The sequence below is a fragment of the Hyperolius riggenbachi genome, chromosome 4 (assembly GCF_040937935.1).
Source record: "Hyperolius riggenbachi isolate aHypRig1 chromosome 4, aHypRig1.pri, whole genome shotgun sequence".
NCBI classification, from domain to species: Eukaryota; Metazoa; Chordata; class Amphibia; order Anura; family Hyperoliidae; genus Hyperolius; species Hyperolius riggenbachi.
In genome coordinates, this window is record NC_090649.1 from 494,529,113 (window position 1) to 494,552,286 (window position 23,174).

The 23,174-nt window shown below is 43.8% G+C and overlaps 1 protein-coding gene across 3 annotated transcripts in view; it reads left to right on the forward strand.

The window, feature by feature from the left end:
- Nucleotides 1-23,174, forward strand: part of STON1 (stonin 1) — a 115,503-nt gene that overhangs the window by 36,890 nt on the left and 55,439 nt on the right. For 2 of the 3 annotated variants that reach the window (XM_068233064.1, XM_068233060.1), the window contains exon 1: nt 1,485-1,620. The exons of the other annotated variant lie outside the window; for it this stretch is intronic. In XM_068233064.1, the coding sequence (XP_068089165.1) occupies nt 1,527-1,620 (94 nt within the window). In that variant the 5' untranslated portion in view covers nt 1,485-1,526. Of the gene's footprint in view, nt 1-1,484; nt 1,621-23,174 lie in introns of those variants that run through there. 3 annotated transcript variants of the gene reach the window in all.

Sequence of the window (23,174 nt, forward strand, 5' to 3'; positions counted from 1 at the left end):
TTCTCAAACAAATAAAAAAAAAAGCTTTCGTTTTTTTTCGGGACAATCAATCATTTTAAACAAATTGCAATAAAAATTGGATCATTTTATTGTATGGTGTGTGGCCACCTTTAGAGTGCCTGAAGGCAACCGGCAAAAATTGTGTCTAGAGGACCTCTATCGCTGAAAAATGTCAAATACAGTATATGTAAACACATTCAAATAAGAAGTACATTTCTTCCAGAGTAAAATGGACCATAAATGACTTTTCTCCTATGTTGCTGTCACTTACAGTAAGTAGTAGAAATCTGACATTACCGACAGGTTTTGGGCTAGTCCATCTCTTCATGGGGGATTCTCAGCATGGACTTTATTCTTTATAAAGGCACACCCCGAAAAGGATTTATACAAAGATGCTGGCCAACCTCCCTGCTCGCTTCACACTTTTTTGTCAGTTGGACGAAGCAACCGCCACTTGCTAAATGCTTTTGAAAAAAAAAAAAAACCCTGAGAACCCCCCATGATGAGATGGACTGGTTCTATCAGATTTCTACTACCTACTGTAGAGAAAAGTCATCTATGGCTCATTTTACTCCGGAAGAAATGTAATTCTTATTTGAATGTGTTTCCTGATAGTGGTCTTTTAAGTTCGCTAGTTCGGCTCCCTAGTACAATATACAATAATACAATACAATAACATTTGTAAAGCGCTTTTCTCCCATAGGACTCAAAGCGCATAGCTGTGTCTCAGATTAATACAGGGTTGCAGGCTGGGTTGTGTTACAGAGGAGATAGTCAGATGTTCATGAATGCCAGACTGAAGAGGTAGGTTTTCAGTTTGGACTTAAATGCGTCCAGGGATGGAGCTGTCCTGATTGGGTGTGGCAGGGAGTTCCAAAGTGTAGGGGCAGCATGACAAAAGGCTCTGTCTCCAAAGGTTTTGAGGTGGACTCTGGGGGTGACCAAGGTGTTGCGTCCTTTTGATCTATGATTGTAGGGGGTGTGATGTAGTTGTTAGTACTCTCAAGAACGGTAGTATGGTCCCTGGCCTAAAAAGTTTGGACACCCCTGCTATAGGGGGTTGAGAGGGTTAAACAGAAAAGGAAAAAAGTTTGCAGCAGAAGCCATAACAGTAAAAAATGCTTAATTTCCTAAGCAAGTTGTGTGTTGTGCGGTATAATTTATATTACCAGAGGACTTAAACACTGGGGGGGACAAAGTCATCATCTTGTACAACCTGAAGCAGGAGTCGTCTGATCTGGTATCATATCGTGCGGTACTGAAAGCACTATAACTATGAAGGATGGGCAATGAGAGAGATTTAACGATGTGTGTGTCTTCTGGGCGGCCGTGCTAACGAGGGGGGACATATTAATCCATGCATATTCGGCATAGCGAGGCGCGCCACGAAAGCTTGGCAGCACTTTATGGCCCGGGGGCCCCCAGATGACCTTCCCGCTGGTACAGCCTTTCTGGCTGATTTACTTCTCTGATACAAACCCCTGTCCCTTCTGCCATTTTATACCGCTGTGCTGTGTGTATGATTCATGGTCGCAGCTGGACCACGCCGCTATCCACGCCGCTATCCACAGGGCTTCGCCTTTTCCCGCAGGACTGCCGTGCTGCACATTAAATGCTTGTGTAAGTTCTCCAACTCTTCTTCTTTCTTCTGTTTTTTTCCCTCCTTTTTATGCTCCGATCCTTGTTTATAACAGATGTTCCCAATGTCTGCCTTTTGTTAACCGCCTGAAGTTCAGCTATTTTGCTTCTTTCCGCTCATGCGTAAAAAACTGCAAAGATCAAATAAAGAACAGTAGATAAATATAGGCCGGGAGCTTAATGGTAAGATTGGCTGATTAAGTAGACATATTCTTATTTAAAGCCCTGCTCCTAGTCTTGCCTAGACAGCCAGGGCAGCTTGTTTGTTTTTTTCTCTATGCATTCGTTTCTTGATGAATGTATGAAATACAGTATTATTATTTCTATAGCACTGACATCTTCCGCAGTGCTGTATAGTATATATATTGTCTTGTCACTAACTGTCCCTCACAGGGGCTCACAATCTAGTCCCTACCATAGTCCTATGTCTATGTATGCATCGTGTAGAGCAGTGGTCCTCAAACTAAGGCCCGCGGGCCAAATGCTGCCTGATGAGGCTTTTTTACCGGCCCCCCACACACAAAATGTATTACTTATAGATGCAGTCAGCATATATTAAATATTGGTGGTCCACATATAGAATAGCAGTGCTGGCACCACCCATCCACATGGAAGCCAGAAAGCAGTAATTCGCTGGTGTTCAATCAAATTCCACATCAGGTGACACTGCTGTCCAATTGGACTTCAGGTTGTCACCTGGGTATGCTTCACTGTCTGGCCCGCAAAGACATCATTTTATATATATTCCAGCCCCCCCAGAAGTCTGAAGTATGTTGACCCGGCCCTCGACCCAAAACATTTGGGGACTCCTGATGTAGTGCATGTATTGTAGTCTAGGGCCAATTTTAGGGGGACGCCAATTACAGTAACTTATCTGAATTTTTTGGGATGTGGGAGGAAACCAGAGTGCCCGGAGGAAACCCATATAGGCACGGGGAGGACATAAAAACTCCATGCAGATAGTGCCATGCAGATAGAGATGGGATTCAAACTGGGCTCAGCAGGACAGCCAGGCAACTTGTATTGCTTAAAAGAAAATAAACATGTCAGTCTCCATATCCCACTTAGAGAGACTCTGTACAAAAAAAAGTGCCCCTGGGGGGTACTTACCTCAGGATAATAATTATATGGGATAACATTTGACTATGACTATGGTAGGATTAGAGTGTGAGCTCCTCTGAGGACAGTCAGTGACATGACTATGTAATCTGTGCTGCAGAAGATGTCAGTGCTATATAAATATAGAATAATAATAATATGGTAGGATTAGAGTGTGAGCTTCCCTGAGGACAGTCAGTGACATGACTATGTACTCGGTATAGTGCTGCAGGAGATGTCAGTACTATATAAATACATAATAATAATAATATGGTAGGACATTAGACTATGACTATGGTAGGATTAGAGTGTGAGCTCCTCTGAGGACAGTCAGTGACATGACTATGTGCTCTGTAATGTGCTGCAGAAGATGTCAGTGCTATATAAATACATAATAATAATATGGTAGGACATTAGACTATGACTATGGTAGGATTAGATTGTGAGCTCCTCTGAGGACAGTCAGTGACATGACTATGTACCCTGTAAAGTGCTGCAGAAGATGTCAGTGCTATATAAATACATAATAATAATAATATGGGAGGACATTAGACTATGACTATAATAGGTTTAGAGTGTGAGCTCCTGAGGAGAGTCAGTGACAGGACTATGTACTCTGTAATGTGCTGTAGGAGATGTCAGTGCTATATAAATACATAATAATAATATGGTAGGACATTAGACTATGACTATAGTAGGATTAGAGTGTGAGCTCCTCTGAGGGCAGTCAGTGACATGACTATGTAATTTGTAAAGTGCTGCAGAAGATGTCAGTGCTATATAAATACATAATAATAATATGGTAGGACATTACACTATGACTATGCCGGGATTAGATTGTGAGCTCCTCTGAGGACAGTCAGTGACATGACTATGTACTGTGTACAGCTCTGAAGAAGATGTGGGCTCTAAATAAGTAATAAATAATAATAATTAGAAAGGGTGGGCACCTATTTGGGGCACTTTTACAGGTATCCTTTAAAAGGAAATAAACATGGCAGCCTCCTTATCCCTCTCACATCAGGTGTAGAGATGGGCCGAACGGTTCGCCGGCGAACGGTTCCCGGCGAACTTCGGTGGTTCGCGTTCGCCTCCCGCAGGCGAACGTTTCCGGAAGTTCGGTTCGCCCCACAATGCACTATGAGGGTCAACTTTGACCCTCTACATCACAGTCAGCAGGCCCAGTGTAGCCAATTAGGCTACACTAGCCCCTGGAGCCCCACCCCCCTTATATAAGGCAGGCAGCGGCGGCCATTACGGCCACTCGTGTGCCTGCATTAGAGAGAGTAGGGCGAGCTGCTGTCTGTCTCTCATAGGGAAAGATTAGTTAGGCTTAGCTTTTCCTGGCTGCATACCTGTTCAGTGATCCTGCCACTGCACTCCTGTTCTGTTAACCCACCCACCACTGCATACCTGTTCAGTGATCCTGCCACTGCATACCTGTTCTGTGAACCCACCCACCACTGCATACCTGTTCAGTGATCCTGCCACTGCATACCTGTTCTGTGAACCCACCCACCACTGCATACCTGTTCAGTGATCCTGCCACTGCATACCTGTTCTGTGAACCCACCACTGCATACCTGTTCTGTGAACCCACCCACCACTGCATACCTGTTCAGTGATCCTGCCACTGCATACCTGTTCTGTGAACCCACCACTGCATACCTGTTCTGTGAACCCACCACTGCATACCTGTTCTGTTCAGTGGACCCGCCACTGCATACCTGTTCTGTTCAGTGGACCCGCCACTGTATACCTGTTTAGTGAACCCGCCACTGCATACCTGTTCAGTTCAGTGAACAGTTTGGTGTGTCAGTGTGAAGCAGTACCTTAATTACACTACCTGATTGATGTATACACATGCAAGATGTTTTAAAGCACTTTAGGCCTGTCATTTAGCATTCAATATGATTTCTGCCCTTAAAACGCTGCTTTGCGTCAAATCCAGATTTTTCCTGGGGACTTTTGGCGTGTATCCCACTCCGCCATGCCCCCCTCCAGGTGTTAGACCCCTTGAAACATCTTTTCCATCACTTTTGTGGCCAGCATAATTATTTTTTTTTTCAAAGTTCACATCCCCATTGAAGTCTATTGCGGTTCGCGAACTTTAACGCGAACCGAACCTTCCGCGGAAGTTCGCGAACCCGGTTCGCGAACCTAAAATTGGAGGTTCGGCCCATCTCTATTCAGGTGTGTAAATTCACTGTTAGATGCAAATTAAAACTGTAAGGTAATTTTAAATATTAATGCAAAAAAACAAAAACCTAAAAAGCCTAGAAAAACTACTTCAACGCTGATCTATACCTATTTTTTGTTTTAAAGAGAAACTCCGACCAAAAATTGAACTTTATCCCAATCAGTAGCTGATACCCCCTTTTACATGAGAAATCTATTCCTTTTCACAAACAGACCATCAGGGGGCGCTGTATGACTGATATTGTGGTGAAACCCCTCCCACAAGTAACCCCTCCCACAAGAAAAGTTCAAACTTTTGTCAGTTTCCTGTCTGTGAACCCTGTTGCAATGTGGGAAATAACTGTTTACAGCTGTTTCCAACTGCCAAAAAAACCATGCAGCAGCTACATCACCTGTCAGCAGTAAAATGTTCACTGGAGTTCCGCTTTAATGGGAGTAGCTATTAGTTTCCCATGCGACAGTGTGCATTGATGGACGTGTGTTTGTAGCAGTTTGTTTTAGGATAGAGTTTTTTATGCGTATTGAGTCACACTGCTTGTTTTGAAGTGAATTTGGGTTTGTTGTTTGTTTGGACTGTAAGTTTTCTGTTTGGTTGCTTGTGGAGTTTGGCTTGTTCTGTTTGTTTTTGTGACTGGCTGACTGCACATAGCAGAGATATTTTCCAGCTTTGGCAGGAGAGGAGTCGGGTAGAGGAACCAGCTGAAGGCTGCGCACGAAATGTCCAGAATGTAAAAGCAAAACATACAAATCCTGCCTGCCACGCTTCCTGTACCCCCCACAAACACCACCCCTATCATCCAGTTCCTGAGTCACTGAAGCCATAGTTCACCTCGCAGGCCTTGTTCACATTATAGGCGTTTTTGTAAAAATTTAAGTGCGGGCGATTTACAAAATCGCCCCGAGGGCTGGAACGAACTAGAGTGATTTCTTTGAGCGTTTAGGGAGCGTGAGAAATCGCAGGCGATTTCCCTAAACGCTCTGCCAATGTAAATGGATGGTGCAAATTCCACAGAAGCGATTGCGATGAGCAAAATCGCAAATGCAGGACATGCAGTATTTTGTTAGCGTTTGCGCTTCAATGTAAAGTATATAATCGCTGGCGTAACCACTCATCAAAACCTGCACGGAGCGATTTTGCTAGCGTTTTAAAGTTAATGTACACTGTAATAAAATTAAAAATAATTGAAAGGACCAATCAGACTTTAACCACTTCAGCCCTCAGTCCTGTTTCACTTTATGCATCCGAGCAATGTTCACCTCCCATTCATTAGCCTATAACTTTATCACTACTTATCACAATGAACTGATCTATATCTTGTTTTTTTCCGCCACCAATTAGGCTTTCTTTGGGGGGTACATTTTGCTAATAGCTACCTTACTGTAAATGCATTTTAACAGTAAGAATAAGAAAAAAATGAAAAAATTCATTATTTGTCAGTTTTCGGCCATTAAAGTTTTAAAATAAAACATGCCTCCATAATTAAAACCCACGTATTGTATTGCCCAATATTTTATTTGGAAATAAAAGAGCATTTTTTCCGTTTTGCATCCATCACTATTTACAAGCTTATAAAAAAAAAATAGAGAGAAATATTTCCTCTTTACATAGATATTTAAAAAGTTTAGACCCTTAGGTAAATATTTATGTGTTGTTTTTTTTTTTTTTTTTTATAGTAATGTTTTTTTTTTTTTTTTATTAAACATTTTATGTGGGCATTTTTGGGAGGGTGGGATATAAATAGTGATTTATTTGGGGAAATATTTGTGTATTGTAATGTTTTTTTTACTTTTACTTGTAGTTTTACTTTTTGGCCACAAGATGGCAAGCTTGAGTTTGTTTACATGACGTCAATCTAAGCGTACAATGTACGCTTAGAGGGACATAGCTTCAGAAAAAGCGTAGCTTCCGAGAGAAGCTGTCACTCTTTCAGCGGGGGAGAGGAATCAGTGATCGGGCACCATAGCCCGATTCACTGATTGCCTGGCTAACGAACCGCGGGCCGGGAGCGCGGACACGGGAGCGCGCGGACGCGCACGTGGCCTCCTGGACGTAGGTACTACGTCCTGGAGGCATAAATTGTTAAAACGCTAATCGCTACACAACCGCTGGCAAATTGAATACACTTTCTAAAATGCGATTAGCGATAGCGTTTTGTAGTGGGTTCCAGGCATAAAAACGCTTGTGCAATGACTCTCTATAAGAGAGTTCATATATATTAGAGAAGTTCGTTTGCGATCCGCTTTGAAAAGCACTGCATGGGCCATTTTTGAGGCGATTTATCTCAATGGAAGGTATAGGAAAAAAGCAAAATGCGCAAAAAACTGCTTTGGCAAGAGATTGCGTTAGCGTTTTTCCAAAAAAATACATTGCATTTATAGCTTCCAAATTTTTTTCCAGATCAAAAGACAGAATCGCTCTGCAAATGCGCTTACAAAAACGCCCACAAAAACAAGCGAACGCGCAGAAAATCGCCGGAAAACGCTTAAAAAAAACTTGAAAAAAAAAGACCACTGCGGCGCGGATGGACACGTGAGCCAAACGCAATGTGAACAAGGACTCAGAGATGTTTAATTGTCAGTGAAGGTGGAAAGAGGGACTTTTGGGCATATGTGTAGTACGGCAACATTTTACCATTACTTACAGTGACCAGGAAGCATGCGATGCACAACTAGGTGTTCCCTAGCTAGAGAGCAGCTTTTACACACCCACCCCACCCAGCCCCGCCCCCTGCTGCTAAGAGGTTACCTCTCTAAGGACAGCACTACAGCTACAGCTAATATCCTTATGAGACTCCTATATAGTGGAGGTAGGAGGGAAAGAGTGGCTGCTGCCCCTCCCGACTCCTCTCTGATCGCCTCATGTGGGGCGGAGTCTGTACAGCTGTCTCTCCAATGAAATCACATTGTCATCTCAAAAGGCAATACTGATAGGGTAACCAGATAGGATACGGCGGCATAGTGATTAGTACTCTCATAAACTCCCATGGAGGACTTTGAACTTCCTCTCCCCTCTAAAAAAATAAGCAACAGCATAAAAACCTTTAAAGAAAAAATTTCTTTGTTACAGCTGATACAAATCCTGCAATAAAACTGCAGTGTGCCTACTTCCTACTTTCATGGAAGCAGACATATTAATAACATCCCGTGGGTTACCAATTAGCTGCGCTGCTGTGGCAAAGGAGGTTCCTGAGCTGACGCAGCTGAGAGATCAAATTACAGTTGTGATTAGACACAGATGAGTCACTAAACTCTCTAAATACACACAGGGTACATGTCTCTCTGTTTTCCTTCTGTCCTGTGCAACAGTTCAGGTCCACTTTAGTTTATGGAATTTTCCTTTCATTAAAGGATACCCGATGTGACATGTGACATGATGAGATAGACATGTGTATGTACAGTGCCTAGCTCACAAATAACTAGGCTGTGTTCCTTTTTTTTCTTTCTCTGCCTGAAAGAGTTAAACATCAGGTATGTAAGTGGCTGACTCAGTCCTGACTCAGACAGGAAGTGACTACAGTGTGACCCCCACTGATAAGAAATTCCAACTATAAAACACTTTCCTAGCAGAAAATGGCTTCTGAGAGCAAGAAAGAGATAAAAAGGGGAATTTCTTATCAGTGAGGGTCACACTGTAGTCACTTCCTGTCTCAGTCAGGACAGAGTCAGCCACTTACATACCTGATATTTAACTCTTTCAGGCAGAGAAAGAAAAAAAGGAACACAGCCTAGTTATTTGTGTGCTAGGCACTGTACATACACATGTCTATCTCATCATGTCACATGTCACCTCGGGTATCCTTGAGGGCTGGAACCCACAAGAGCGTTTTTTTGAGCATTTTGGCAGTGCTGCGATACGCTAGCGTTTTGCCAAAATGCTCAGCTGATGTTAATGGATGGGGCAACTTCCACAGGAGCGTTTGCGTTTCCCAGAAACGCAAACGCAGGACCTGCAGCATTTTGGGAGCGTTAGCGCTTCAATGTAAAGTATTGAAACGCTAGCAGAAACGCTCAGCAAAACCTGAACTGAGCGGTTTTGCTAGCGTTTTGCGGTTCTGCACACTGTAACAAAATTAAAAATAATTCACAGGACCAATCAGGATAAAAACGCAAAACGCAAAACGCTACACAACCGCTGAACAAAAAAATACACTGTTGCAAAACGCGACCGAAAACGCGCATGAATCCGCTTGCAAACTGCTCAGACAAAACGCTAGCGGTTGCGTTTTGCGTTTGCGGATTTCAGTGGGTTCCAGGCCTTAGGGTTAGCCGGGTATCTCTGAAAGCAGCTAAAAAAACAGAATCTACCGCAGGTTTGGATCTGTCTGATAAGTATGCAGGGAAGTGCGTGAATTCATTAGCACACACAATAAAGCCACCTTTGTGTCGTACATCTTCTGCTCTTTATGCTTTTTAATATCTTGAGAATCTCTGACAGGCGGTCTGAGCGGTCTGAGGGGAAAGCACTTTGTATGTAAAGCTGTGTGTAGCTGGCATCTCTCCTGTCAGATCAGCTCTGAGCCTGGAAATCGGAAGCCTGCTTCATATTTGTTACCAAGGAACAGAATCCGCTGCAGCGTTTAATCATTTATTTATAGACTGGACCAAGAAAATGTATTTTATATACTGTGTATAGTCGTCCATATTTTCTCACATAACTCAATAATACCTGGGGGATAAATGTACCAAGCCGAACAAAAAACATCAGAGTTACTTTCAAAGTCTGGATTGTTTTGATATGCATTTTATAGAATGTGGTTTTATGTGTATTATGCACATAAAAAAAAAAGTTTTATAAACAAAGTTACAGTTGTTGCAAAATAGAAAAATGAAAATACCTTCAGCAACATTTCCCAGCTCTCGGTACTCCTGCTTGGGAACCCATTCAGCCATTTCCTGCTGCATAGACTTAGTTGTAGGTTGTGATTGTTTTTACAGATAGCTCTGTTTGAGCCCCGCCCCCGAGGAACAGAATGACACCAGCATCAGCAGGGCTGGACACAGAGACGTCCTCTGAGCAGCTGCAGGTCATGTGACTAAAGCTTAAAATAGGATTTGCAGCTCTTGACTCTTTGAGTCCAACACAAGAAAAGTGATATACAATTTCATCTCAGGTACACTTTAAGGCGCGCAGAAGAATGGCAGGGAAGAAATGGTTACAACTCACCCCATTGCTCTCTACGGCTGCAATCTCCATGGCAACGGAAGCATCATGTGACATACTGGTACGTAATAATGGCAGGCCACATGGCAGTGCTGTTGCCATGGAGATTGCCGTTGGAGAGTGTGATTGGGTGAGTTACTTTTCTTGTACGTGCTCTGCATATATTTTTGTAAAAGCGGCGGGATGGAGAAGGGCAGAAGAGCGGAAGCCGGCCCTCTATCGACAGACTGGCTTCATAGCGGCCGCGGGCTAAATCCGACCTGTGGGCCGTAGTTTGACCATGGCTGTTCTAGCCTCTACCCCAGAACAAGCATGCAGATCACGTACTCTGACTGAAGACTAGATTATCCACATGCTTGTTCCAGGTGTGTGATTCAGACTCTACTGCAGCCTAAGATCAGCAGGACAGCCAGGCAATATGGCAGTCACCATATCCCTCTCACCTCAGGTTCCCTTTAACTTGACACACCCTGTACAGTACGCGGTGTCCTCTGTCTGTTAATAATACTCAGCAAGCTGGACTGTTACACACGCTACAGGTGGCTTATGACATAAAGTAAAAATACAACACATATAACCTTCACTTGAGTGCTATGTATCTGGAACTTCATGGAATGCCCTCCTGTTCCAGCTTCATCCATGATTCTGGCAGAATTCAGCCCACGTTTATAAGCCACGAGAAGTGGTTATGATGTGATCTTGGTCCTCGGCCTGGACAGTGATGACCTCATCTTGTTTCCATGTTCCCGACACACGTGGGCCCACAAATGAAGAATAATACCCAGAGTGCACGTCTGGCCCTGGTTATCCTACGTCAGTAATCACTTTATCGATTGCTAATTATTGAAGTCACAGAGCTATAATGGGAAACGCGACCTGTGGCATTGCACAGGGGATGGATGTATATTTTAATTAACACGACAGCTTTTGTGTTAATCAGATCAACGTGTAATGTGTATTAATCCAATAACCGTAATCAGACATCGCCTCAGTTACCACTGAAGAACTGACATTCATTTGGTTGCCTCTGTGTTATAAATAGCGGTGCCCAGATGCTGATAGTTTTAGGTGCTTGTGGTGGTGTGCATGAAGTTTTGGAGTTTTTTTTGGGCCGCGGATGTAAAACAATCATAGCAGCGCACCGCAGCTAGTAGAAATTGGTCGTTAGGTAGCTAGTGTGCGTTTAGGCATTAGGTAGGTAGTTTGTATGTGTGTGTGTGTGTGTGTGTGGGGGGGGGGGGAGGGGGGTTTTAAGGGTTAGGCATTCGGTAGGTAGTTTGTGCGGGGGGGAGGCGAAGGTTAAGGGTTAGGTTGTTTGTGCAGGTGGGTTTTAAGGGTTAGGCGTTAGGTAGGTAGTTTGTGCGGTTGGGGGAGGGGGTTAAGGGTTAGGAGTTAGGTGGGCAGTTTGTGTGTGTGTGTGTGTGGGGGGGTAGGGGTTTGAAGGGTTAGGCATTCGGTAGGTAGTTTGTGCAGGGGGGTTAAGGGTTAGGTGCTAGGTGGGTAGTTTGTATGTGTGTCTGTGTGGTGGTGGGTGTTTAAGGGTTAGGCACTGGGTAGGTAGTTTGTGCGTGGGGGGGGGGGGGGGTTAAGGGTTAGGCATTAGGTAGTTTGTGCGGGGAGTTAAGGGTTAGGCGTTCGGTAGGTAGTTTGTATGGGGGGTGAGTTAAGGGCTAGGCACTAGGTAGGTAGTTTGTGCGGGGGGCTAAGGGTTAGGCGTTCGGTAGGTAGTTTGTATGGGGGGTGAGTTAAGGGCTAGGCACTAGGTAGGTAGTTTGTATGTGTGTGTGTGTGTGTGTGTGGGGGGGGGGGGAGGGGGGTTTTAAGGGTTAGGCATTCGGTAGGTAGTTTGTGCGGGGGGGAGGCGAAGGTTAAGGGTTAGGTTGTTTGTGCAGGTGGGTTTTAAGGGTTAGGCGTTAGGTAGGTAGTTTGTGCGGTTGGGGGAGGGGGTTAAGGGTTAGGAGTTAGGTGGGCAGTTTGTGTGTGTGTGTGTGTGGGGGGGTAGGGGTTTGAAGGGTTAGGCATTCGGTAGGTAGTTTGTGCAGGGGGGTTAAGGGTTAGGTGCTAGGTGGGTAGTTTGTATGTGTGTCTGTGTGGTGGTGGGTGTTTAAGGGTTAGGCACTGGGTAGGTAGTTTGTGCGTGGGGGGGGGGGGGGTTAAGGGTTAGGCATTAGGTAGTTTGTGCGGGGAGTTAAGGGTTAGGCGTTCGGTAGGTAGTTTGTATGGGGGGTGAGTTAAGGGCTAGGCACTAGGTAGGTAGTTTGTGCGGGGGGCTAAGGGTTAGGCGTTCGGTAGGTAGTTTGTATGGGGGGTGAGTTAAGGGCTAGGCACTAGGTAGGTAGTTTGTGCGGGGATTGGGGGTTAAGGGATAGGCGTTAGGTAGTTTGTGCGGGGGGTTAAGGGTTAGGCGTTCGGTAGGTAGTTTGTGCGCAGGGGGGTGGGGTGTTTATGGGTTAGGCACTAGGTAGGTAGTTTGTGCGGGGGGTTAAGGGTTAGGCGTTAAGGAGGTAGCTTGTATGGGGGGGAGGTAAGGGTTAGGCATAAGGTAGGTAGTTTGCTCGGGGGGAGGGGGGTGTTCAAATTTTCAGGCACCTTTATGTGACTGAGGCCAAATTGCCTGAAACAGCTGTGTGCAGGCTTCCATCAGTGGCTTTGAATGTCGGAAGCTACGTTGTCTGGCAGGGGGCATGACAGAATAATCTGCGTAGGCTTCACTGTCCTAGGAGGAGAATAAACTGCTTGTTTTATGCATGTGTTCTGGAACGGATGATTTGTACACATCTTACGTTTCTTTGTGGGTTTTTTTCCTTTTTAAACCACACATTTTATTATGAAATTAACAAAATACATAATAGAAAAAAATAACAAAATATACAACAGTATGGAAATAAAAAAAATAAAATAAAAAAAAGAAGGGACAGCGTGGAAAAAAAGGGAGGGATGGATATAAGAGTTGATATAATTTTACTAAGAAAGTAAACGCATAGTGTTAATATAATGTTATTTCAATGAGTTCACACGTGTCCTGTATTACTTGGTCCCTGAGTGACAAACTAATCATGTGAGATAGGGTGGGTGGAAGGTTTGGAGTACAATTTCTGTTATGAAAAGTTAAGGTGCCGATTGATAGGAAGTACAGATTGGTTTGTTGATGGTGAAATAATCAATGTATTATGACATTTTTTTTTTCCGTTTGTGTTTATGTGATCGACTAATCATTGCCACAGCATTGAAATGGACCTGAGCTCTTGCGCAGCACACAATGAAAAGTTTTTTTCATTCCACATATGGTTGCTGAAGAAATTCATTTCTCTGCCTTCTGTGTTTGTTTGGCCAGATCAAAGTGTCTGATTAGTTCTTATCACATCAGCAACTGTGAATAGACTGCAGGAGCTCTGCCTCCCTTGTCTCCTCATATGTAAACACTGAGGCTTAACCCTTGCAGTGCTCCCTGAAAATGTGAAACTAAGTTAAAACTTAAGGGTTTTTTTAATTTTTTTTAGGAATTCCATATATTGTAATGCCATTTTTATTCATAAAGGTTATCATGCTGTGTGTAATGTTTTAGAACAGAGAGGAAGTTATGTGTTTACTTCTACTTAACTCAAAATGGACATACATATGTAGTAGCAGTAGGGTACACTTCTTGCTTGGACATATAGATAGATAGATAGATAGATAGATAGATAGATAGATAGATAGATAGATAGATAGATAGATAGATATTTCAAAATTATGATCACACCATACATTGTACTAGGAACATAATCTAAACTTTGTAGTAACTAGGATGGATAAGAAAATAAAATATTGTGGGTTTAACATATAGTTAGCACGATTTATTGTAAAGCTATAACGGATGTAAATGGGCAAATCATGCGGTTTCCCTTTAAAACGCATAGAACATAACACAGTTAATAACAAAAATATCACCCACCAAAAGCCTAATTTGTCCTGACAATAAAATAATTTATTGATCATTTAGGTGTGATAAGTAGTCATAAAGTTATTGGCGAATGAAAGGGAGCAGTACTGATGTGATATGTTGTAAAAATTGCTTGGGGGCTGAGCATTCAGTGTTCCTGTATGTCTCGGTACCAGCGTTGTGTCTGGCTATTTTGTTGGTTGAGTTGTATAATTGATTTGAGAATCCATTTACATCCCTAACACATCTCGTTTTTATTTTGGTGAGATGAGACGTGTGCCTGGCGTTTGGCCTGTTAGAGATCACGTCTCTTCCTAGCTCTTCATCGGCGATGACAAGATGATGAAAACCGTGAGAAGTGAGAAAGTCGTTAATTTATAAAGTTGGGAAGTTGTGACGTTCTATTTCTGAGGAGCAGGTGGAACGCGAGAGCCATCGCTACACTTCCCAAACAAATCTCCCTCCGTGTCTCCTGTAAGTGGACTGCAAATCATTATCGCTGTCATTTCTCCGCGCTGTTTATCTCCGGCGCTATTCTTGGAAGCGTTTCCTGTGTGGCGTATTTTAGCCAATTCCGCACTCACGATACCGTTTGTCATTTTTCCCCCTCTTTGGTTTTCATTTAGAACGCTATGTTAATAGCAGATAGCAGATAAATGGATGAGGTTAGGAAGCGATGCGGTCTCCACAAGTCGATTGGCTCAGAATCCATTACACAACAGATTATCCACATTTTCCCACAACCGTTTGTTTCCTTCTCCCGGCTGGAGGAATGTGCTGACGCCGAGGCTGGAGGAATGTGCTGACGCCGAGGCTGGAGCCGCTGCATTAATGAGAGCTGCAAAATTAAAGGCATTTGTTTCAGAGCGGGTGTGCCCACGCTGGTTTTAAAGTGTAACCCCGCTTTCACAAAAAATAAATAAATATAGGCCTTAAATCATTAAGCTGCAGTGCTAAAGCAGCGCAGCTAGGGCCGGATTTGTACTCTTCACCTCCCATGGCCACTGTCACCAGCCGCCCCCCTTCAGTGTAGGTAGTGATATTACCACTCCCCCCCCCTTTCCCTCCAGTATAGGTAATCTTACATAGTTACATAGTTATTTTGGTTGAAAAAAAGACATACGTCCATCGAGTTCAACCAGTACATAGACCTGATGACTCTCCCCCTTCCTTCCCTTCAGTATAAGTAGCCAGATGACTCCCTTAAAGAACAAGGGACACCCATGCTAACCTAGAAATAAAAAAAACACATACGGTATATAAGTAGATAAATACTACTTCTACTTACATAACAGATGTATTATGCTATCCACGTAATGATTCCTGTGAATTTTATAAAGGAAAAGCAGAAAATCCTATTCTAGGCAGTGGCCATCTTGCCAAGCTAATGCTGACATCATATCCTCCCTGACTCTAGTCTCCCCCCCCCCCCCCTCGGTACGAGAATACTGGCCGCAGTTATAAATGGACGCGTGTGTTGCCGCAAAGCTCATGGCTAACGGCAACGTTCAGTGGTTGATAGCCGGTTGATAGCCGTATACTAAATGTCTTTCATATTTTGTTACGCGTACCTACAAAGCCCCGGGCCCCCCTGGAGAAAAAAATCCCCCCCAGGGCCCGCTCGGGGACTTTTTGGGGGCAGGAGGGGTCGCAGCATAAGAGGAGAGCTGTGGCTGTGGGGAGGGGGAAATTCCTGGAAGCACTTAGTGATCGGAGACCTCTGGCCAGAAGGAGGTATGTGCTCAGCTTGCCTGCCGCCACCGCCGCTGCTGCCACCAGCACCACCAATGATTGCAGGAGGGGAGCGCTGAGAGGAGAGCCCGAGGTGAGGGAGGGGGGGGGAATTTCCCCCCTCCCCACCGATCTGTGGTCACAGCTCTCCTCTTATGCTGCGACCCCTCCTGCCCCCAAAAAGAACATTCATTTCATCTTTCGGCTTGGAAATTTACAAAACTGACTTTGCCGAATCATAGCCGTTATAAAAACCGATAAATTCAGGCACGGCGCCGATTTGGAAGGTTAATCATAACGGTAACCAAGCTACAATGGGATGAACCTGCGCGTCCATTTCATCTTGCGGCTAAATAGCCGTTTTCGCCCCCCCTCCCTTCTCTTGCTCATTGTGTATTCATTAGCTGCCCTCCTCCCAGAGTCTTCAGACACTCCCACCGAGGTGTATACTAACAACTGCACTGTCTTTTTTTTATTTATTTACACATCCAATCACTGAGTCACCTCAGCCTAGCTTGTTATCACAAGTAATCAGAGGGTGTTTCTGATAAGCAGAAGGCAGGGAAATAAATGGAAGAGGAGGAATATATTATAGATAAAAAGAACTCCCAGCATTCAACTCTTTGGCACTGTTTGGCACTAGGGCCAGTGCTCCTAAGGTATATGATAACTCCAAACCATAACAGCAGAAAAAGTTTTGCAACTTTGAATGCAGGATTAGCATCTTTATCACTTAATACACTCAGACCAGTTGCTGTTGAAATTTGATTTTTATGGTGACAATACTGCTTTAATCCCTGCTTTTCCCACCTCCCCTTTCAGTATAGGTAGTCAGCTTGCCTTCACACCGCAGCAGCCATCAGCTCATCTCCAGTGTAGAAGCGTCCTCTTTCTTTCCATCTTCAATACTGCCAAAGACCATCTGGCCCGCCCTTGTATCCTAGTTACCTCCTTCTCTGCCTCTCAGATCTCGCACATGTGCGCCTGCGCCGCTTCACTACAGTCCTCAGCAGCGAGATCTGAGAGGCGGTAATAGGATAGGATCTAACACATGTGCGCCTGCGCCGCTTCACTACAGTCCTCAGCAGCGAGATCTGAGAGGCGGTAACAGGATAGGATCTCACACATGTGCGCCTGCGCCGCTTCACTACAGTCCTCAGCAGCGAGATCTGAGAGGCGGTAACAGGATAGGATCTCACACATGTGCGCCTACGCCGCTTCACTACAGTCCTCAGCAGCGAGATCTGAGAGGCAGTAACAGGAGAGGATCTCACACATGTGCGCCTGCGCCGCTTCACTACAGTCCTCAGCAGCGAGATCTGAGGCGGTAACAGGATAGGATCTCACACATGTGCACCTGCGCCGCTTCACTACAGTCCTCAGCAGCGAGATCTGAGAGGCGGTAACAGGATAGGATCTCACACATGTGCGCCTGCACCGCTTCACTACAGTCCTCAGCTGCGAGATCTGAGAGGTGGGAACAGGATAGGATCTCACACATGTGCGCCTGCACCGCTTCACTACAGTCCTCAGCAGTGAGATCTGAGAGGCGGTAACAGGATAGGATCTCACACATGTGCGCCTGCGCCGCTTCACTACAGTCCTCAGCAGGGAGATCTGAGAGGAGGTAACAGGATAGGATCACACACATGTGCGCCTGCACCACTTCACTACAGTCCTCAGCAGCGAGATCTGAGAGGCGGTAACAGGATAGCATCACACACATGTGCGCCTGCGCCGCATCACTACAGTCCTCAGCAGCGAGATCTGAGAGGTGGTAACAGGATAGGATCTCACACATGTGCGCCTACGCCGCTTCACTACAGTCCTCAGCAGCGAGATCTGAGAGGCGGTAACAGGATAGGATCTCACACATGTGCGCCTGCACCGCTTCACTACAGTCCTCAGCAGCGAGATCTGAGAGGTGGTAACAGGATAGGATCTCACACATGTGCGCCTGCACCACTTCACTACAGTCCTCAGCAGGGAGATCTGAGAGGCGGTAACAGGATAGGATCTCACACATGTGCGCCTGCACCACTTCACTACAGTCCTCAGCAGGGAGATCTGAGAGGCGGTAACAGGATAGGGCGTATCACCCGGCATCAATGACACCCGGCGTATAAGACGACCCCTGACTTTTTTTCAGAAGATTTTCAAGGGTTGAAAAGTAGTCTTACACGCCAGAATATATATAGTCAGTAAAAAAGTCAGGAGGTTTTTCACTGTATGTCATGTCAAAGTGTACTTCTGCTTTAAGTAAATGACCTTTAGTTAGATGATCTCATGTACAGTCCTCAGGTTCAGAAATCCACACTAAACACAACATACTATCCCAGATCTCCACCAGGGAGGAGAGGTCAGAAGGACCTTTCCTCTAATGAAACTGTCTGTTTCCTGCTTATCAGCATGGCTGTATATCTCCATGTCAGGACAGTAGCAGGAATGTTTGTCTGATAACCTTGACAGTATTTTTCCTGTTCTATCCTAAAATACCATAACTAACTACACAGGAAAGAGAAGCAGTCTGCCTTATCTGGATCCTGGGATTTTTTAATGCATTATTGTTTCTTGGTTTTTGTTAAAGCACAAATGAAGAGAGAAAAATATGGAGGATGCCATATTTATTTCCTTTTAAACAATGCCAGTTGCCTGGCTGTCGTGCTGATCTATTTGGCTTCAGTAGTGTCTGAATAACACCAGAAACAAGCATGCAGCTAATCTTGTCAGATCTGACAAAAATGTCAGAAAAAACTGATCTGCTGCATGCTTGTTCCGGGTCTATGGCTAAAAGTATTAGATGCAGATGATCAGCAAGACTGCCAGGCAACTGGTATTGCTTAAAAGGAAATACAGTGGGATGCGAACGTTTGGGCAACCTTTCATGTATAAATCGTTGGTTGTTATGATAAAAAATGTCAGTTAAATATATCATCATATAGGAGACACACATATAAATATATAATATAGGAGACACACACAGCGATATTTGAGAAGTGAAATGAAGTTTATTGGATTTACAGAAAGTGTGCAATAATTGTTTAAATAAAATTAGGCAGGTGCATAAATTTGGGCACTGTTGTCATTTTATTGATTCCAAAACCATTAGAACTAATTATTGGAACTCAAATTGGCTTGGTAAGCTCAGTGACCCCTGACCTACATACACAGGTGAATCCAATTATGAGAGAGTATTTAAGGGGGTAAATTGTAAGTTTCCCTCCTTTTTTAATTTTCTCTGAAAAGTAGCAACATGGGGGTCTTAAAACAACTCTCCAATGACCTGAAGACAAAGATTGTTCACCATCATGGTTTAGGGGAAGGATACAGAAAGCTGTCTCAGAGATTTCAGCTGTCTGCTTCCACAGTTAGGAACATATTGAGGAAATGGAAGACCACAGGCTCAGTTCAAGTTAAGGCTCGAAGTGGCAGACCAAGAAAAATCTCGGATAAACAGAAGCGGCAAACTTTCGCATCCCACTGTAACTATGGCAGTGTCCATATCCCTCTCATTACAGTTGCCCTTTAAGCTAAAGCATGAGAATGAGATAATCCTACTGATTCCCATACTAATGACATGTAACATTCATTAACCTCTCTCTATCACACCTCGCCGGTCACTACCTGAGTATACGCACGGCTAATTGGCGCTGTGTTCTGGGGAGGTGGATGAGGAATGTTTGCTTTGTGTGGGACTGGAATGGATATATCTGCTTCTCTGTGTCCTGCTATCTGGGGATCTGCCGGCAGCTGCTGTACATTAATTACATTGAAAACACCCGGGAAAGTTTGCCAGCCTCACCGATTCCTCCGGAGTGTCCTCGCCGAGCCCGAGTCATCTTATCGCTAATTAACATGGCGGCAGCGCTGGAGTAATTGGACAGTCATCTTCCAGCATTATAGATGTGCTTGTACAGTACCTCTGTTTCTCCAGCTCCCTCGTTATCAAGGAACGGAATTCAGAATCAGAACTTCCTCTCTGCTCTAAAAGACACGCAACAGCATAATGACCTTTAAAGAAAAACATTTGTTTGTTACAGCTGATACAAATCCTGCAATAAATCTGCAGTGTGTCTACTTCCTGCTTTCATGGAAGCAGACCTCCTGTTACCATCCTGTGTTTACAAATTGGCTCTCTGCCATGGCAGTCAGCTGACACAGCTGAGAGATCAAATTACCCTGGTGATTAGTCACAGATGAGGGGGAATTAGACAGGCTAAACTCTCTAAACACATACAGGGTGCATTTCTCTGTGTTTTCTTTCTGTCCTGTGCAAGAGCTCAGCTCCACTTTAAGATACCCAGCACAGCACTGACTTACCTGTAGGTTGCAGCAGTAGAAGAAGGATCTGCCTTAGGCTCCCTACATACTGCATGCAATTCCGATTCCGATTGTTAATCGTTTTTTTTCCATCCGATTCCGATTTTTAATCGTTACTGCATGCTGCGTTTTTTCCTCCGTTTTTCTGTTGATTGCATTCAGTGAAAATCGGAATTGCAAATCGAAATCGGAATCGCAAAACGGACTTGCAGTGTGCAGGAAGCCTTAAGTTGACCACACACTATATCATTTTTTAGCATTTCTTTTCAATTCAAGATTTACTATCAATTTTTTTTTCCTGATTGATTGTAACATTTTAAAAATTTGACCAATGTACCACACACGTGTGTTCAGTTCTTCCCCAATGATGGAAGAAAAAAAATGATTGAAAACTGAACAAATTGCTTGTGTCCCTACGATTACGAAATTGTCAATCTACCATCACATACAATCTAGGAAAAATAAAAAATTGTCACTAGATTCCAGAACCCCCCCCCCCCCAAAAAAAAAAAAAAAAACAAAAAAAAAAACAGGAAATCTGAAATTTTCACTCGAATAAGAAAAAACCTTTTGATTTTTCTGTAGAAATGATTGTTTTTATCAAATTGCTGTAAAATCAGATCATTTTATTGGATGGTGTGTGGCGACCTTTATAAATAGGCATACAGAGTAAGGCCAGGGACCCACAAGGGAACGCAATCGCTAGCGTCTTGTGCTAGCGTTTTGTAAGCAATTTCAGAAACTATTCCCGTGCGCCAATCCTTTACATTCGAGCGCAAAAGCTCACAAAATGCTTATAAAGGAAAAAGCATGGCTCTGTATCTAAAGCCGCACATTTATCTAGAAAGCCGGGTACAAGTGGGGTGCAGTGGGGTGCTCACTAAATGTTGCTCTAATAATACCCCTTCCCAGACTTTCTCATAGGGCTGATGTTGGGAAAGGGGGAGGAGTTCGGATGGCTCACAGACTGCTATGTTGTCTAACCATACATCACCTGACATTGACACAGGAAGACAGTTTTGCAAACTCTACAAGCCTCGTAATAAAAAAAAAAAAAATTACAAAAATGGTTATGAGCATTGTAATTATGATAAAATCCGTAAGGGTCTGTTCACACTGCAGGCGTTTTCGTATTGTTTTCGACCGCCTGCGGTTTTTATACCACGTGGCCAATGCAAAAGGTTCATATCAGCGCGGGTCATTCGCGGTGTGGCTGGGAAAGCGCTGCAAGTTCCGTTTTTGGGGGGGTTGCGTGTCAATGGAGGGTACAGGAAAATCAGTGAACGCATACAAAAACGCACAATAAGGCGATTGCGTTCGCGTTTTTAAGAATAAATACATTGTATTTATTATTCTCCGGGTGAAGAGTTCACTTCCTGACCTGCGTCAGGGAGTGAATTACAAAACCGCTTGGAAAAAATGCTTAGAAAACCGCTAAGCACAAAAAAAAAAAAATCGCCCACCCAAGCGCCGTGAATCGGAAAAAAGTATCCATGGTCATCAAAACCAAACAACAACTGACTTCATGTGGAAAAAATGTATAAATTTTATTCAATGACGTATCCAAACAATTAAAAACAAACAAATCTCCAGTGTTGCTGAGGGGGACTTTTTATGTGTTTATATGAATTTTGGCCACATGATGGCGTTATGTGGAATATATATATAATTATTGACATTTCCACATGTTTCCCAAGTATTAATTATGTTTGTTTACTATAATGATTATTCTAATATATTAGCAACTGCTTTCTGACATGCGGGTAGTTATTTATAATTAAATTCGCTTGAGCCGCTTTTTGCATTGACCCTCCGCATACAGCATCATCGGGTGTGCGCCGCTCAGTCTATGCGACCGCGAGGTCGCGTAGCGGAGTGACGCATAGGAGGTGTGGCCACGCCTCCTGCAGCGTTCGGCGACTACACAGCGTGTATTTAAGACGGACCATTTTTTATCTTTTTATCTCCGAGGAAGCACCGTAGGAGGTGCGATACATGTGAGGTCTCTTGTCTCCGGCGGAGGGTCAGTGCTATTGGAACGGTGAGGCTATTATTTCTACGATACTGACAGCTTTATACATATGTGTTTAGGATTATTGCATTCAGGAGTAGGTGCTGTTCAGTTTATTATTGCATATATATGTGAATTGACTTACACTTCCTCACCTCCATTTGCGTGTTTAGCATTAATTCATTATTTGATTATTTATACATCCCCCTCAGCAACACTGGAGATTTGTTTGTTTTTAATTGTTTGGATACGTCATTGAATAAAATGTATACATTTTTTCCACATGAAGTCAGTTGTTGTTTGGTTTTGATGACCATGGATACTTTTTTTGTTTGATATTGTGTTATATTTTCCATGGACATGGAAATGTGTAATTTGCTCTATCTTTTGATGGTATGGGAATCGGAAAAAAAAGACGCCTCGAAAAAAAAAACCCCAACGCGGACAGAACACAGTGTAAACCAGGCCTAAAATATGTTTTAACAGACACACTTGGACCAGAACTTTAGATAAATCACTTGTAAAGTACTCGTCCAGCAGCCCACTTCCTGTACAGCCATCTGCCTGTGCTGCATCCGGCAATCTTCTCGGTAATGTACCGAGCCAGGCTGACGGAGATAAGATTTATTACAGCAGAAACATTTCTGTTTATATTGGAGTGCTTGCAATGCAGGGTGAGGATGTAGACTGCATATTAAACACAGAACAGTGGGTAAATAGAATTTGATTTTGTGGCTGACAATGCCTCTTTAAAATGCAGTTTCTAAGCAACTGGTCCGCGGCTGAAGTTGTTGCTGTGGACTTGGGCAGTATTTGCCGCTAGCCTGTTCATTTTATGGCCTCATTGAACGGACCGGCGCAGAGTAGAACGCCATCGTCTTTCCTGAATCGTTACTTATTTTCGAACGCTGCTCTATTAGCTGTACGGTCTCCAGACATAAGTTATCCGGTAAAATCTTCAGTACGTTACATGGGCGGCTTGCTAATAGCTCAAGGCTGTAGTTTAACTTTAGAAAGCATTATCGTGACAGCGAAATGTGCTTTTCTGGGCCCGGAACCCACACAAACCTATTCATTCCCTCAGAAACACTGAA